We start from the raw sequence: 14,303 nt of genomic DNA, 5'->3' as shown, positions 1-14,303 counted from the left end.
ATGAATGTTCTTAATGGCACCTAGAATGGTGAACCCTTTCCAGAAGGTTTTCAGTTTACTTTGCCCAGATCCATCAGAGGAATCACTATCTATGGCAGCTATAGCCTTACAAAATGTGTTTCTTAAATAATAAGACTTGAAAGTTGAAATTACTCCTTGATCCATGGGCTGCAGAATGGATGTTGTGTTAGCAGGCATGCAAACAATAATCTTGTTGTACATCTCCATCAGAGCTCTTGGGTGACCAGGTGCATTGTCAATGAGCAGTAATATCTTGAAAGGAATCTTTTTTTCTGAGCAGTAGGTCTCAACAGTGAGCTTTAAATATTCAGTAAACCGTGTTGTAAACAGATGTGCTGTCATCCAGGCTTTGTTGTTCCATTTACAGAGCACAGGCAGAGTAGATTTGGCATAATTCTTAAGGGCCCTAGGATTTTCAGAATGGTAAATGAGCATTGGCTTCAGCTTAAAGTCACCAGCTGCATTAGCCCCTAACAAGAGAGTCAGCCTGTCCTTTGAAGCTTTGAAGTCAGGCATTGACTTCTCTCTAGCTATGAAAGTCCTAGATGGCATCTTCTTCCAATATAAGGCTGTTTCATCTACATTGAAAATCTGTTGTTTAGTGTAGCCACCTTCATTGATTCTCTTAGCTAGATCTTCTGGATAACTTGCTGCAGCTTCTACCTCAGCACTTGCTGCTTCACCTTGCGCTTTGATGTTATGGAGATGGCTTCTTTCCGGAAACCTCATGAACCCACCTCTGCTAGCTTCAAACTTTTCTTCTGCAGCTTCCTCACCTCTCTCAGCCTTCACAGAATTGAAGAGAGTGAGGGCCTTGCTCTGGATGAGGCTTTGGCTTAAGGGAATGTTGTGGCTGGTTTGATCTTCTATCCAGACAGCTAAAACTTTCTCCCTATCAGCAATAAGGCTGTTTCGCTTTCTTATCATTCGTATGTTCACTGGAGTAGCACTTTGAATTTCCTTCAAGAACTTTTCCTTTGCATTCACAACTTTGCTAACTGCTTGGTGCAAGAGGTCCAGCTTTCGGCCTGTCTCAGCTTTCGATATGCTTTCCTCACTAAGCTTAATCATTTCTAGCTTTTGATTTAAAGTGAGAGATGTGCGACTCTTCCTTTCCCTTGAACACTTAGAGGCCATTGTAGGGTTATTAATTGCCCTAATTTCAATATTGTTGTGTCTCAGGGAATAGGGAGGCCCAAGGAGAAGGAGAGAGACGGGGGAATGGCTGGTGGGTGGAGCAGTCAGAACACACACAACATTTATCGATTAAGTTTGCTGTCTTATATGGGTGTGGTCCATGGCACCCTAAAACAATTACAATAGTAACATCAAAGATCACTGATCACAGATCACCATAACAGATATAATAATAATGAAAAAGTTTGAAATATTGCGAGAATTACCAAAACAGGACACAGAGACATGAAGTGAGTGCATGCTGTTGGAGGAATGGTGCCGATAGACTTGCTCAACGCAGAGTTGCCCCAAACCTTCCAATTGTAAAAAACACAATATCTGTGAAGTGCAATAAAGCAAAGCACAATAAAACGAGGTATGCCTGTACCCAGAGGATACACAGGGAATGAACTAGGGTCACCCAAGAGCCTGAATGCTGCCTACCTCTTCCACCCCAAAGGCTGTAAAACTCTCACACAGCTTCAGAGCTGGAGGTATGTAGCAGCAAGGCACACCAGGCAAAGAACCAGATGCCTGTTGATGCTTTGCAGGTGAATTCAGATTCTTTTGTGCTTCTTAGGCATCAAACAGTGTCCATGCAATAGCTCGGGGCAAATCCAGATGGTTGGCAACAGATGCCTATATGGGGTAGGAAAGGAAATTTCTCCGCTCACAGTTCTGGTTTTGTTGTTATGTCTGTCACTTGGAGGATTTCATGGAAAGTTCTTGCCTAGGCAGATAGCAGCAGTAATGCTAGGCAAACAAATAGAAACTCACCTGAGAAGAGAAGGTGTTGGGGTGTTCTCCAAAGCCTACAAAATTTGCAGGCCAAGCTAATGCAAATACAAACCAAGTCATCCCACCTAAAGGAAACAGGAAAGCTACAAGAAGTCCCTGGACTTCTCCAATCTGCAAGTCACTCCCCAGTATGACTGGACTATTACTGAAGCTCTCATAAGCCGTACTCACCCCTGTTAGCCCTTCCCCCACCTTACAGATAAATGTTTCTTAGAGAGAAACATGTGTCTCCACCATACAGTCCATGTAATCTGAAGTCCAGAGAGTATATCAAAAGAATAACTCAGGATCACCCAAGGGCTTGAATGCTGCAGTACATCCAGGGTTATTCGGGGATTCCTGACATGTTCTTCTGATAGTATCTAATGGTTCTTCTTGCAGGCTTCTGCCTTCCAGCCCCACAGAGTGTACCAGGTTGGCCCAGCAATCACAAACTACCTGTCTGGAAAGGGAGATGCCCTGATCTTTCCCCTCTGCTCCCAAGCTTTCCCAGTTTTAAAAGACTGATGTTTTGCTGCTTCCTGATATGAACTGCTTTAGGAAAGAACTAGGATTGTTACACCACTCTATCCATTTGGGCTTAGATGAGAATAAGCTGACTGCATAAAAGCAGTGAAGTAAGTTAAAATATAACTAGTGATTATCATGTGATAATCATTTTCCACCAGCAATAATTAACCATTTGGAATTCAGATATTTCCAGGCACATGCGCAAGTCTTTCAAACTAAGGAGACTGGCCAAATGGCAACGTGTAGAAATCTCCCTGTGGATTTCCTTGTGCATCAGTACAAGATGTCCCTGTCTTTGCACACAGCACTCTGGCTTCAGCTAAACAGCAGGGTTCTGTAGCACCACCCTGTTCTGCATGTTGCATACAGCACTGATGACCAGCATGACTCCAAGTACATAATAAACTCTGTCCTCTGAGCCTGCAGCAAGTCCTAATCCAGAATCAATGGACCTGAAGAGAAATCTACTGACGTTGTTTGGCATACTAAAAGCAGAAAATTCAGGGCAGTTAGCTAATACAGATATAAGATTTTAATATAAGGGCTGAATCAGCATACAAATTTACAGGTCTCTTTCTAATATCTGGGCAGACAGAGTACAAAATTCTGGTACAGCTTGGAACAAATGCCCTTTGCTATCCATGAAAGGCTAAGGAAGATCCAGGAAGGGACTGGAAAAGTCTTAATGGTGCACCACTGTCCTGTGCCACAGTGTTGTTTGTCTCTTGCCGTGAAGAACAGTAATCGCTTTATACACTTTTTACAAATTCAAATAATATGTTTATAAGCACTTAAATAATGCAAAATAGTTGGCATTGTGTAATGCAGTGAAACAGATGACATCTGATTGATGCCAAGTGAACACATACACATGGTAATCCCCTTTCATCTTCCTCTCTGCTTTGCCAAATGATACAGCACAGCCAGAGGCAAACACTTTCTGATAGGTGACACATTGAAAGGTGCAGAGATAACTGAGATAGCTCTCAATGAGAGAGCTCAGCTCCTGGAAGCAATCAATACCTGAAGTCACAGAGTGCTGAACAGACTGATTTGCCCAGAACCATGGTGAGGTGTGTTACCCTGTGTGGCACTCCATGGTGCCTAGAGTGCTTTGGATATCCAAACAAGCATATTTAAAGCCAGCTTGGGAATCTCCAAATAGCATGTCAGATGCAGCTAGACAAGACAGCTGAGCTGAAATAAGTGCTCATTGCTGCTGAAAGTCTCCCACCCATCCCTCTGCTCTCAGCTGTTCATTCCTGCTTGCTTGTTTGTGCTGGTGCTGACACTTACCTGCCCACACTCCAAATTGATTCAACTTGATAAACCATCAGAAAATCAATACAGAAGAAAGCAAGTTAACAGGTTAACAAATTAAATTTACTGAGCGAAGGATCTTGTTACAGTCAAGGCACGTAGTGGTGGGGCATGCAGATGTTGAGGAACAGGAGTGGAGAGGGAAATGGCCTTTCACTTTTTGCCTTTTATATGCAGTGAGATATTAGACCTCTGCTATATTGTCTCACTGAACTCAGCACTTTGCAATGTAGATAGCTTGTATTTGAGCGATTTTGCAAGGTCTGAGCATTGGGTGGCAGCTCTGAGACAATGTTTTTACCTGACAGGCTGGAGCTGGCAGAAAAAAAAAAAGGTGTTCTTCTCTGGCTTAGCTAAACCATTCATCAAAACAGCTGGTTAAGAGTTGTTTCAGTCATCTATAAACAGTGAATGCACTGGAAATATAGATAATTGTATAGTACTATAGCAATTTGAAATAGAAGAGACCAATTAAATCCAAACATCTGCAGCATTCTTGTCCTACCTTCTAGTTTTTCCTGCAATAATGGATATTTCCCAGTTTAGGTTTAGGCATCCCACCAATTGAGACATAGCTTATTCTGCAAGATATCACTGTTCAGAAAGGTTTTCTGTTCTCCATCCAGCCTTTTTCCTTTTCACTTAACCTCCTGACTTCTGTCTATCTTGGGCTATCCTGAATAATTCCAGTCTGTCTTTGTTATCTCCACTGCAAGTGATTTTGAATGGCTCACTAAAGAAACTGTAACTGTAAGAACAGAAGATACTCACTGCAAGAACTCTTATCAGAGTCTTCAGCCAGCTATTAAATTCAATCCTGTACACTGTAAAGCTTGTGCTGAACTAAAACTTAAATTCAGAGCTGCTTCTATCCTGAGGTAAGCCCAATACCTCTTTCCTAAAAGAATGAGGTACTTACTGCTGATCCTGTCTTTAACGGGCTAAAGAATCCTGAGCTGCTTGAAATGGCTAGAGATCACAACAAAGAGGGAGCAAGGGAACTGACTCAGTGGATTTCAGTCTTGGGCACTAGGGCTGAAATGCAATTTTGTCTTAATTTTGAAAGCATTTAAAACACTATTATCCATCAGGAGACAATGGTGTTTGAACATGCCTAAGGATTAGGAATTACTTTTGCTAGTCCCTTTGGTAGTGGAAGAGCAAAGGAGCTATGTAGTAAGAAAGTGAAGAAAACAGAAGAGGTATTTTCCCCAGGGGTCTCTTGGGCTTTTGCATGCCTCTGACTCCTCTCTGAGGAACTGAAATGTTGAGGGGGCAGTGTGGGGACTGCAAATACAATGAACACTTCTTGGGCTAAAGCTGCTGAGAGCAGCTACCCAGTATCAGAGGTGAGATCACTGCATTTGGGAATGGTAAGAGAGGTTTAGGAGCAACATTTCCCTCAGAGATGAACAATGGATGCTCTCAGCTCTGGGCAAAGAATGGGAGTGGAATACGTTACCAAGAAGCTTTCAGGTTATATTATTGAATTCAGTAAATTGTCTTTCTGGTGTTTATGTTGAGTTGCCATTTTATCCCTTTTAATAAGTTCCTTTTCTTTTAAGCCCTTGGATTCATTGCTCTTGAGTAGGAAACTTGATTATCCAAGCTTATTATGTGCCCAAGCAGAATCATTTTCTTCTCCCATAACCTGAGAAGTTTGAATTGAAATTGATTACCTATTTTTAGAAAGAAGCCCTAGATAAATTGGGCTTCTTCCACTGCCAATCAAACCTGTCAAGGGATTATGAAGCAAGCCCATCTAAAGGCAGGTATGGGGGAATTACATCCTGTACCTTTTACCAGATGCATTAATGTAACTAAGAAAGGGGATAGGGTTGCCTGAGAACTTTCTCCATGTTGGACTGGAAATTGGACAGGAGAAATAGCATTTCACAGAATCACAGAATCACAGAATTGTTGAGGTTGGAAGGGACCTCTGGAGATCATCTAGTCCAACCCCCCCCCCCTTCCTTCCACTCAAGCAGGGTCACCTAGAACACATTGTATCAGGGTTTAAGACCACCAAATTACCCTCTGACAAAGGCTGCTCTTTCGGAAGATTCTTTCCCTTCTGTAAGACAGGTAAGGAAATATTTGTGGATTCTGAAAGTCCATGGGGACCTGGAGGGACAGTAAGATAGTCCCCAAATGCATCCAGGTGCAATTCAGGACAAGGGTTTGGTGTTTGATCTGAAACTGCAACCATGACACCAGATTTCCCAGGAGAAAACTCATAGCAAGAGCAGTCATCAGGGGGCTGGATCTCCTGTGAGTCAGAAGCTACCTCTCCATCAGTGACGGGTGCCAGATGGCTGGTGTCTCTGACTGATGGCAGTAAGAGGCTATCTGTGGTGATGTAGCCCAAGGAGCACTGCTGGGGAGAGCCGGTACAGCTAAGAGCCACTGGAGATTTCTGCCCTTCTGGTCTCACATTCATGCATTTCCCACAGGCTGGTTGGGCTGGTGAAATTTCCTCCCCATTGCTGAGGTGCTGCATCATTTCCTTCTGGTCTGGGAGCAGAAAGGGCTGCAGAGGAAGTGCTCCTGGCTGGGCCTGCCTCTGTGGAGCCTGGGGACAGGCTTCCTTTGGGAGGGTCACGTACTGAAGGGACACTGATTTCCCATGGATTCCCGCTGGGACTGCTTGAAGGGCCTGATGCATATCAGGCTGGGAGGACATCACTGGGCTGTACAAGTACGGACCGTTGAAATCAAAGCAAGGCATTGCTGTCTGGGAAGCAATGCTTGCATCAGCACTGTTCTCCCTTGAAACAGGAAAGGAAGGATCAGCCATCTGACTTGGCGGGCAGACAACTGCAGCATCCTCTGGCACATCTAAAGCATGGTATACGTTCTGAGGATCCAACACAACCAGGGAAACCTCTGCCTTTTCAGCTTGCCCTTCAGGGGACTCTGCCAAAGTCTTCGTCTGCCTGAATGAGGGAAAGTTAAAAACTGCTATTGAGAAATATTCTTGTGATGAACATTACATATAAACAGAGGGTTACTTACACACATAGCTACACAGATGATTAGAAAATAATCTTTCTTGGGAGAGCAGGTTAACCCAGATAGCAAAAAAAATTTGTCTCATCCTCAGGAGCAACTGGCATAGGCTTTTTTTGGTGACAGAATGTTTAATTGTATCCTCCCATGGCTTAGGAACCTCCTCAAGAGTCTCACAGACAGTGCCACTATAAGGTGCTGTTCACTAACCTGTCCACGACTTGAAGGAAACTAGCCTGCTCCATCTTCTCAGAAAAGTTGTGTTTGTTGAAGTCTAGCTGACTGTTTGTCAGCCAGTTTCCTAGGTGTACTTTCTGGAAAAGAGAAAGTAGAGATGAGGAAAAAGAGGTTTCTCACTGGCAGTAGAATCAAGAGCCTCATGGACAAAAGGAAGCCTACAGCATCTGGCAATCTGGATACAACTTCACTAATATGACTAGAAGGTTCCCTCTATTCTCCAGAAGACTGTTCCTTCATATCCATGTTACCATATCCCTGACCTAACTTTACATAGCATATAGGGCAGGAGCTGCTCCCCTAAAGAGCTCGTGAGGATGCTGCAGGTCCTACCATAATAAACATAATAAAGCTACTGCATTGTGCAGTGCCTACTCTTCTCCAGCACCATATGAGGACACTGGGCAGTATTTCACTTGTAGGTGTATAAGGACTGTCCTTCTGTAACAGCTGACCAGAAAAACAGAATAAGTGGGATGTTTACAAAGTTTAGGATAAGGTAACTCACTGAAAGGAGGGAAACTTTCAAAATCATGACATTAAGAGCAGTGAGTACGTGTGAGGAAAGAATCAGGTATGGGATAGGAAACAAAACTACAGAGGTATTTCTTAGAGTGGGAACATGTTTTTTAATTTTTACTATAGAGATCAGGCAAAATAAACTAACTTGAGACTTTAGTATAAGCATAAATATTCTGTCATCTGGCACAGGAGCATCCAGGCTTAGTTTTTCCTGTCTATTTGAAAATGATGTGTAAAACTAGGTCATTACAGTGGAAGTCCATTTTACAGCAAAATAACAAATATGAGATGTTTAACAAACAACTGTTAAGTCTTTCACTCAAACATAAACATAAATACTGTAAGTTAAGTGCCCATTTGCCTCACACAAAGGTCATGTTGTAAATCATACCCATTGCATTGCCATGTATCTAAACACACTGTAACACATTCTCTGTGAGCTTAGACTAGAACCAACTGTAATATAAAAATATATCTATGTGGAGGAAAACACATATTATAGAATCAAAAGTGTAACTCTTGCAAAACTAGAAGAGTTTTACTGCAAAAATCTAGAGAGATGCCTATTCTATTCTTCCCAGATGTTGGTTTTGTGGATTTTTCCTACTTATACTGTCGTAATTGAATGCTATCTAAGTGTGCACTTTGCTTTCCAATGAAGAATACTTGTCTTGGTAACAGACAGACATGTTATAATGTATATTCCAGAAAACCCAGTTACTTAAAAATAGAAAGCTTCTTAAATGAGGCTAAAAGCCCATCCTAAAACACTTTGAATCAGTGTTGACTACTGTTTGGAGATGGAAGAAACCACCAGTTGGTGAATTTGCTAAAGACACTAGATTATTTCAATCAGTTAAAAGTTTAGTGCACAGAAAACTTTCTAGTTTGATTTCAGAAAACTGTGATGCTGACAAGCACAATACACAGAAGCCTACTAGTACAAATGTAAGGTTACGGTTATGATAAAGATACCTGGGCTTCTCCTAAAAATAAGAAATAGAGTACTGAAGGTATGAGTTCATTGTGGAGTAGGAGACAGAAAAGCTATTAATATTACTATTTTTACTACTAAGATTCTTAATATTATTAAATCCTGAAAAAAGAGAGAAATAATGAACCCTGCAAAGCACAATTCCATCCTTACCCCTAAGTAGCTCTGGATCAGGAGACTCTTGCTGGGGTTTGGAATATTTTCCTCCCAGCTTTTCTTCTTCCTGCAACAACAACACAGAGTTTACAAGATTTGCTTCTTGCCTTGGCTGCAAAGGGAAAAGACTACACCGTGCACACACAGTGCTGTTCTGCACAGCAAGGCACCATGACCCAGCTCTCACCTGCACACAGACATGCACAGGGCTCCCCATTGCACACCAAGGCTCATCTCCACATAGAGCACTCTCTCATGCTGGATGAGCAGTGCCTCGCCCTCAGTTTTTCACCCTTTATTCCACGCGCACGGCCAACATGCTGCTAAATCCCCTAGTCACAATGCAAACCTACCTGAGGAAATACTTATAGCTGCAATGAGCAATTATTAGCAAAGCGATGATGATGGCTGGGAGCACCACTGGGAGAACTACTGGTGACAGAACTGAAACAGAGAAAAGAGAAATAGGGAGCTACCCACACAGAGTGGCTGCTTCCCGTACCAGGTTTTTCATTCTGGTCACTTGTCATGCAACAAGACCAGGGGAATGTAGATGGCACATCACGTGACAGGATGAAGAGGCCTTCTAACTGTTGGGATACCCTCCAAAGTGAGAGAGACCAAATGTGACCTGAGCAGCTTTTCCATTGGCATCAGAGTGATCAATTTATGCTCATAGAAAGCTGAGCAGGTACATTGCCCCACCATGAACACTGGGTGTGTCTTCAGGCATCTTAGGTCTGACTTATTTTGTCTCCTACTCCAAAATGAGCATGTACCTTCATTTCTCTATCCCTTATTTTTAGGAGAAGTCTGGGATCTGCCTTATTCTGTACAGTCCTGAAGAGATGAGGGGTCTCAGAGATTTTCTGAGAAAGGGCTTCCTTTCCTAATGACCGTAACTGGTCATCAGGAAGATAACAATTTCTTCCTGAGTACACTCAGCAGAACTTCCCTAAGCCTTCTTATTACCTCAAGTTTCCTCAGGACAACTCATGTAAGATCACACAGCCTTGGGCACAAGGCCACGCTGGTAACAGACATTCCACTTCTAGGTTCAGAAACAGTGAAAACCATGTTAAGGTTTGTATCTCCGGTGCACTCTGCGGTGTGCTTAACACCATCCTATAGTCACTCTGCAAACAGAAGAGGCTGATGACTTTTATTCTGTCTTCTTGCAGTCTCAGCCTCTTCAATCTCTGACAGCAGAATGGACTGTTAGAATTAGGAAACAAGGATGACCTTGTGGGCATGGTGTTTGCTTGATTCTCTCTGTGAAAACCTTTCAGGTTGGTTGTAGTGGTCTTGAGAAGGAAAAAGAAAGGAACAATGCTTAAAGGGTTATTCCTGCTCTCCTCCTTCATTAGCATTGCCCCTGTACTGCAAGGATGCTGATCAGACAGCTACCTTGTTAAGCAACCCCAGCTATGCCGTGGCTGGATCTAACTTCAAGCCCAGCTAGGAGAGTGTATTTCTCTATAGAAGCACTTCCCCCATTAACATTCCACAACAGCTTATGAAAGGAGCCCAAGTGAAAAGTACCATTCTCAGTTTCCCAGGTGAACTCCTCACTCCATTCACTCCAAGGCCCCTTGTAATCTGGAGGAGTATTCACCCTTGCACGCATTCTCCCCCTGTATTGCGTGGATGATTCCAGCATCTGCAGGGTGAAGATGAAGGGAGGCTCATCGTTGCTGATATTTATCCTCTGGAGAGTCTGGGGGGAAGAAAGAAGCACGCATGAAGAGGGGAGGGGAATAATCTTTCCCATTCACCCTGCAAATAGAAATCCAGGGCTCCCACGCTTCCTATGACTTACCTTTTCCTCTTGGTTGTGCTTCCAGTATTGGACTTCGTATCTCTGTTTTATGAAGCTATATCGCAAAGTGTGTTTTATCCACCTCAGTTCATACTCCTGGTTCTCTCTCATGGTTACCGACACATTTGCAGGTGGCAGCACCTTAACTGGAACACACACAATGTCTCGGAATATGTATCAGCATACTGGTCTGACGCTACCATTCACCACAGTGGATGGAGACCAAGCCTGAAAACAGCGTTGCGTTATGCAACATAGTCTGTCTCAGTTACTTAACACCCCTTTATTCCTCACACCTCTTTCCCCAGTCAAAAACAGCAAACCAGTCTCCCCCTTAAATAGAAGAAAATCCATATTCATCAATATGATGGCACTTCTCTGTGCAGATAAGCAGTAAAGCAATGTTTGAAAGTTCTGCACTTGTCCACCACAGTTCCAAAGATTTTCAGCTCTCCTGGAGCTCCTAACTTGTATTGTCACCCACTGCAGGAATCCTCCCCAGCTTTAGTTTACGGAGAGTAGCACTGGTACCTCTGGACACATGCAGGCAAAGAAGATCTGTGTAACGCACCTCGCTCAGCAGAGGAGTCCTACCTCATCAGTGCTCCAGGAGCCACTGTGGGGACTCCCAACAGCTCCACTGGGTTCTTGTGAAATCTCTTAAAGACACACTCCCCACAAACACCTCTCCCCACCGCTTCCTGTCAGCTGGGACCCCCACAAAGGACAACGACATTCTAACCACAGCAAAGTTGGCAAGGTGACAGTCACTCACCTAGGAGCTCAAGACCAGACCTGGAATTTCTTCACAGCAGTTTACACTCCTGCCAGCTCCCTCAGCATCGCAAGAGCCCCTGAGTAACTCCAGACCTACAAGCCACTTCTCCCAGAACTCTGACCTGTCTCAGCATCCAGCTCCTTTCTTCATCAGTCCAGGTCTCTGCCTCTTCCCACCCACTTCTCCTCACCTCTCCCACCACTATCCTCACACCCTCTTGACCAGTCCCAGCACCTCCCCAAGAAACTCCCAGGAAAAGCAAGGCACAACACCGGGGCTTACTGTTCCTGTAGGCTTCAATCAGTTTCTCCTCCGTTTTGGTCCGGACAGCTACATGGTACTGGCTCTGACTGCTGGTGTTGGTAACAGTGATCTCACAGCTCTGGACCACATAGGGGTCACGGGGCAAAGTCTTCTCATGCACAGGAGAGCACTCCTCCTCTCTGAGGGGAGAAAATGGAGATTGTGCTGAGATGAATGGGAACAGGACAGAACAGAGCCTCGATGGCAGAGGCACAGGCACACTGCCAGGGGCAGGTCACGTACGCTGATGCTGAAGTGGCCCTGAAGAACAAGCCAAAGAGGACAGAGGTGATGATCTCTTTCTTCACTTCCCAGCTGCACGTCAGACGATCCACACTGTTGAAGAGGCAGCGAAGGTTCCTGGGCTGAATGCCACCTTCAGAGAAGATCAGAGCAAACTAAGGAGTGGGGGACAGTAAGGCAACGAACCACCTGCATCCTCCCCTGCAGATGCCCCATCATTCCTCAGCCCAGGCCCCGATTCTCTGCCAGCGCAGCATGACAACCCACATCCCTCAGGCCCTGGCTTCTCAGCCAGCCCTTCCACCCCCGCACGGCCCCGCTCTGCCCCACACTACCTTCCGGTGTCTCCCAGGATGCCTCCATGCTCCACTCGCTGTACTGCCCAGAGAAGCCACTGGTCTGTCCTGGTCTGGCTCGCACACGGGCAACATAGGTGCTGCCCGGAACAAGGCCCTCATGGCTGAGATGACAATGCGTGGTGTTGGAGAGTGAGAGCGAGGCAGCTTTCTATTAGTGGGGGAAAGCAGGGAGGGAGGGAGGAAAGGGGAATCAGGGAACGGAGGAGAAGGGAAGAGGGAAGACAGGGAAAGAGCAAGAGGAAGTGACCATCAGAGAAGAGACTAGAGAGAGCTTTCTGAGGGCACTATAGCATCTCCAAGCATTCCCACACGTGCGACCATCGACACGCATGGTGCCATGTAGCGCTCTGTGCTCACATCCTAGAGGGGCTTTGGTGTGCACGCTGCCTGCATAGCCCAGGACAGACGAGGCACAGGCATTGCCAGGCAAAATCTACCCCGCAGATGGGCTGGCTCTTGCAGCTTTGAGAGGCTCAATTGTCTTCAGCATCAACTACGCAGGTTCAGAGCACTGCCCAGTGCAGAACTGTGTGGGCATTTGGCCAAGATACTTCTCATGAAAAAGTAGAGATCAGGCTGAGAGGTACAGAAACATAGGCGGATTGGGGAAACAACGGAGCAAAGGAGATACTCTCTTAAAAATTTAAAAACATGCTCCTTGCGGGGAAACAGCTTCAAATGGTTTTTGCCATCTTCCCACATGAGCCCACAAGTTCATCTTGAAACATGCTTTAATTTCATTTAAGAGGGACTTGATGTAAAACAAATTCCATCTCAAAAGCCAAGTGCAGTGCTTCTTTCTGTAAAGAGTAGATCTTTGCACTCCGTTCAAAACAAGCAGTATTTCACTGTGCAAGCCACTTGCAAATAGGAACAGAGCCCCTTCTGCCTGACCACAAACATCACTTATTGCATCTCTTGGCAGTGCCTGAGAACCAAAAGGCCAGAAATTTTCCCAGCTTTTACTGCAGGATCTCGACCACCCTAAAGCCCCCACACAGGACAGCCCAGCTCTCTGTTCTTACCTCCCAGGACTCCCACTCCTGCTTGTAAGCCACTTCATACTCCAGTGCATTGCCCAGCCCTTGGTTTCCATCAGCTACTTTCCATGTCAGCAAGAAGTCTCCTGATCTCATCAAGCTGATTGAAAGGTTCTGAGGTGGGAGGGGCTGAACTGGAAGGTGAAGGTACAACATGTGAGTTGCAATAGCAAGGAGAGGGGCATGAAGTGGGGAGGAACCTAGCTAAACTTCCTATTCTATGAAAGGAAGAATCTGGCCATTTAACGATGATTCCTCAGGGGTGCTGCAAGTAATCCAATGTTGGCTGACAATGCAAAGAGGAAATTGAGCAATACCATTGGAAATAAATTGATGAACAGGATAAGAGATTAGAGAGAGAGTGCTTTTGAGCAGCTTTTGAGCAGCTTTCCAAAACAGGATGCTTTACAAAGCATGGTGCTGAAATAGAAGGTTTGATATCATCCCCCAGTCCCAATCAAGACATTGTTAAGATGGAATGTATCTTCTGATTTTTTCCATTGTAGCCAAGTAAGGAAGATTCATTTCAGTCTGTACAGAATGAAGTAAAGCAGAAGCTGGTAATATGGCCTTATAATGGACATTAAACTCAACTCTTGCTTGGTTTTCAAGTTAAGAGCTCATCTATGTATCTTTTAGGATTAGGTATGCAAAAGAAAAGGAAATTTTTATGTGAAAATCTCTTAAATACTTACAAATAGAAACAAGACCTAGTGGCTTATTCTTACCACTCTGAAACAAGCAGACATTTAGCTCTGCCTGCAGTATCAATCCGATTCAAAGTTGCACTCTTTTTCATCATCTGCTCTCAGATTGCTTTGACACACCCAGTTCATTGTGAAGTTCTGGCAGTTAGTGTGGCTTTCATCTTTGTGGAACACACAGGTTGTTTCTCTGGTTCTGGTTACACTGAAAAAGGCATGAGTAGCTGAATAGGAAGCTGACAGATAGTCCAAACTTTGGCTTCTGAAACCTTCCCCTCATTCTATTTTATTCTTTTTCTAATTATTATCACTGT

General features: G+C 44.4%; 1 protein-coding gene across 1 annotated transcript; it reads right to left on the bottom strand.

Annotated features, from left to right (window-relative positions):
- Positions 1–5,815: 5,815 nt before the first annotated feature.
- Positions 5,816–13,402, bottom strand: LOC106488249 (cytokine receptor common subunit beta-like). The gene is made up of 10 exons (XM_067295974.1): positions 13,271–13,402; positions 12,222–12,393; positions 11,887–12,019; positions 11,623–11,783; positions 10,563–10,708; positions 10,286–10,460; positions 9,097–9,187; positions 8,741–8,810; positions 7,045–7,148; positions 5,816–6,761 (listed from the first exon to the last, which is right to left on the bottom strand). Exons 1-10 carry the CDS (start codon positions 13,379–13,381, stop codon positions 5,816–5,818), a joined length of 2,109 nt encoding a protein of 702 aa, XP_067152075.1. The 5' UTR covers positions 13,382–13,402.
- Positions 13,403–14,303: the final 901 nt, after the last annotated feature.

Source organism: Apteryx mantelli, chromosome 1, assembly GCF_036417845.1.
Source record: "Apteryx mantelli isolate bAptMan1 chromosome 1, bAptMan1.hap1, whole genome shotgun sequence".
Classification (NCBI taxonomy): Eukaryota; Metazoa; Chordata; class Aves; order Apterygiformes; family Apterygidae; genus Apteryx; species Apteryx mantelli.
This window is presented reverse-complemented; position numbering and strand designations above follow the sequence as displayed.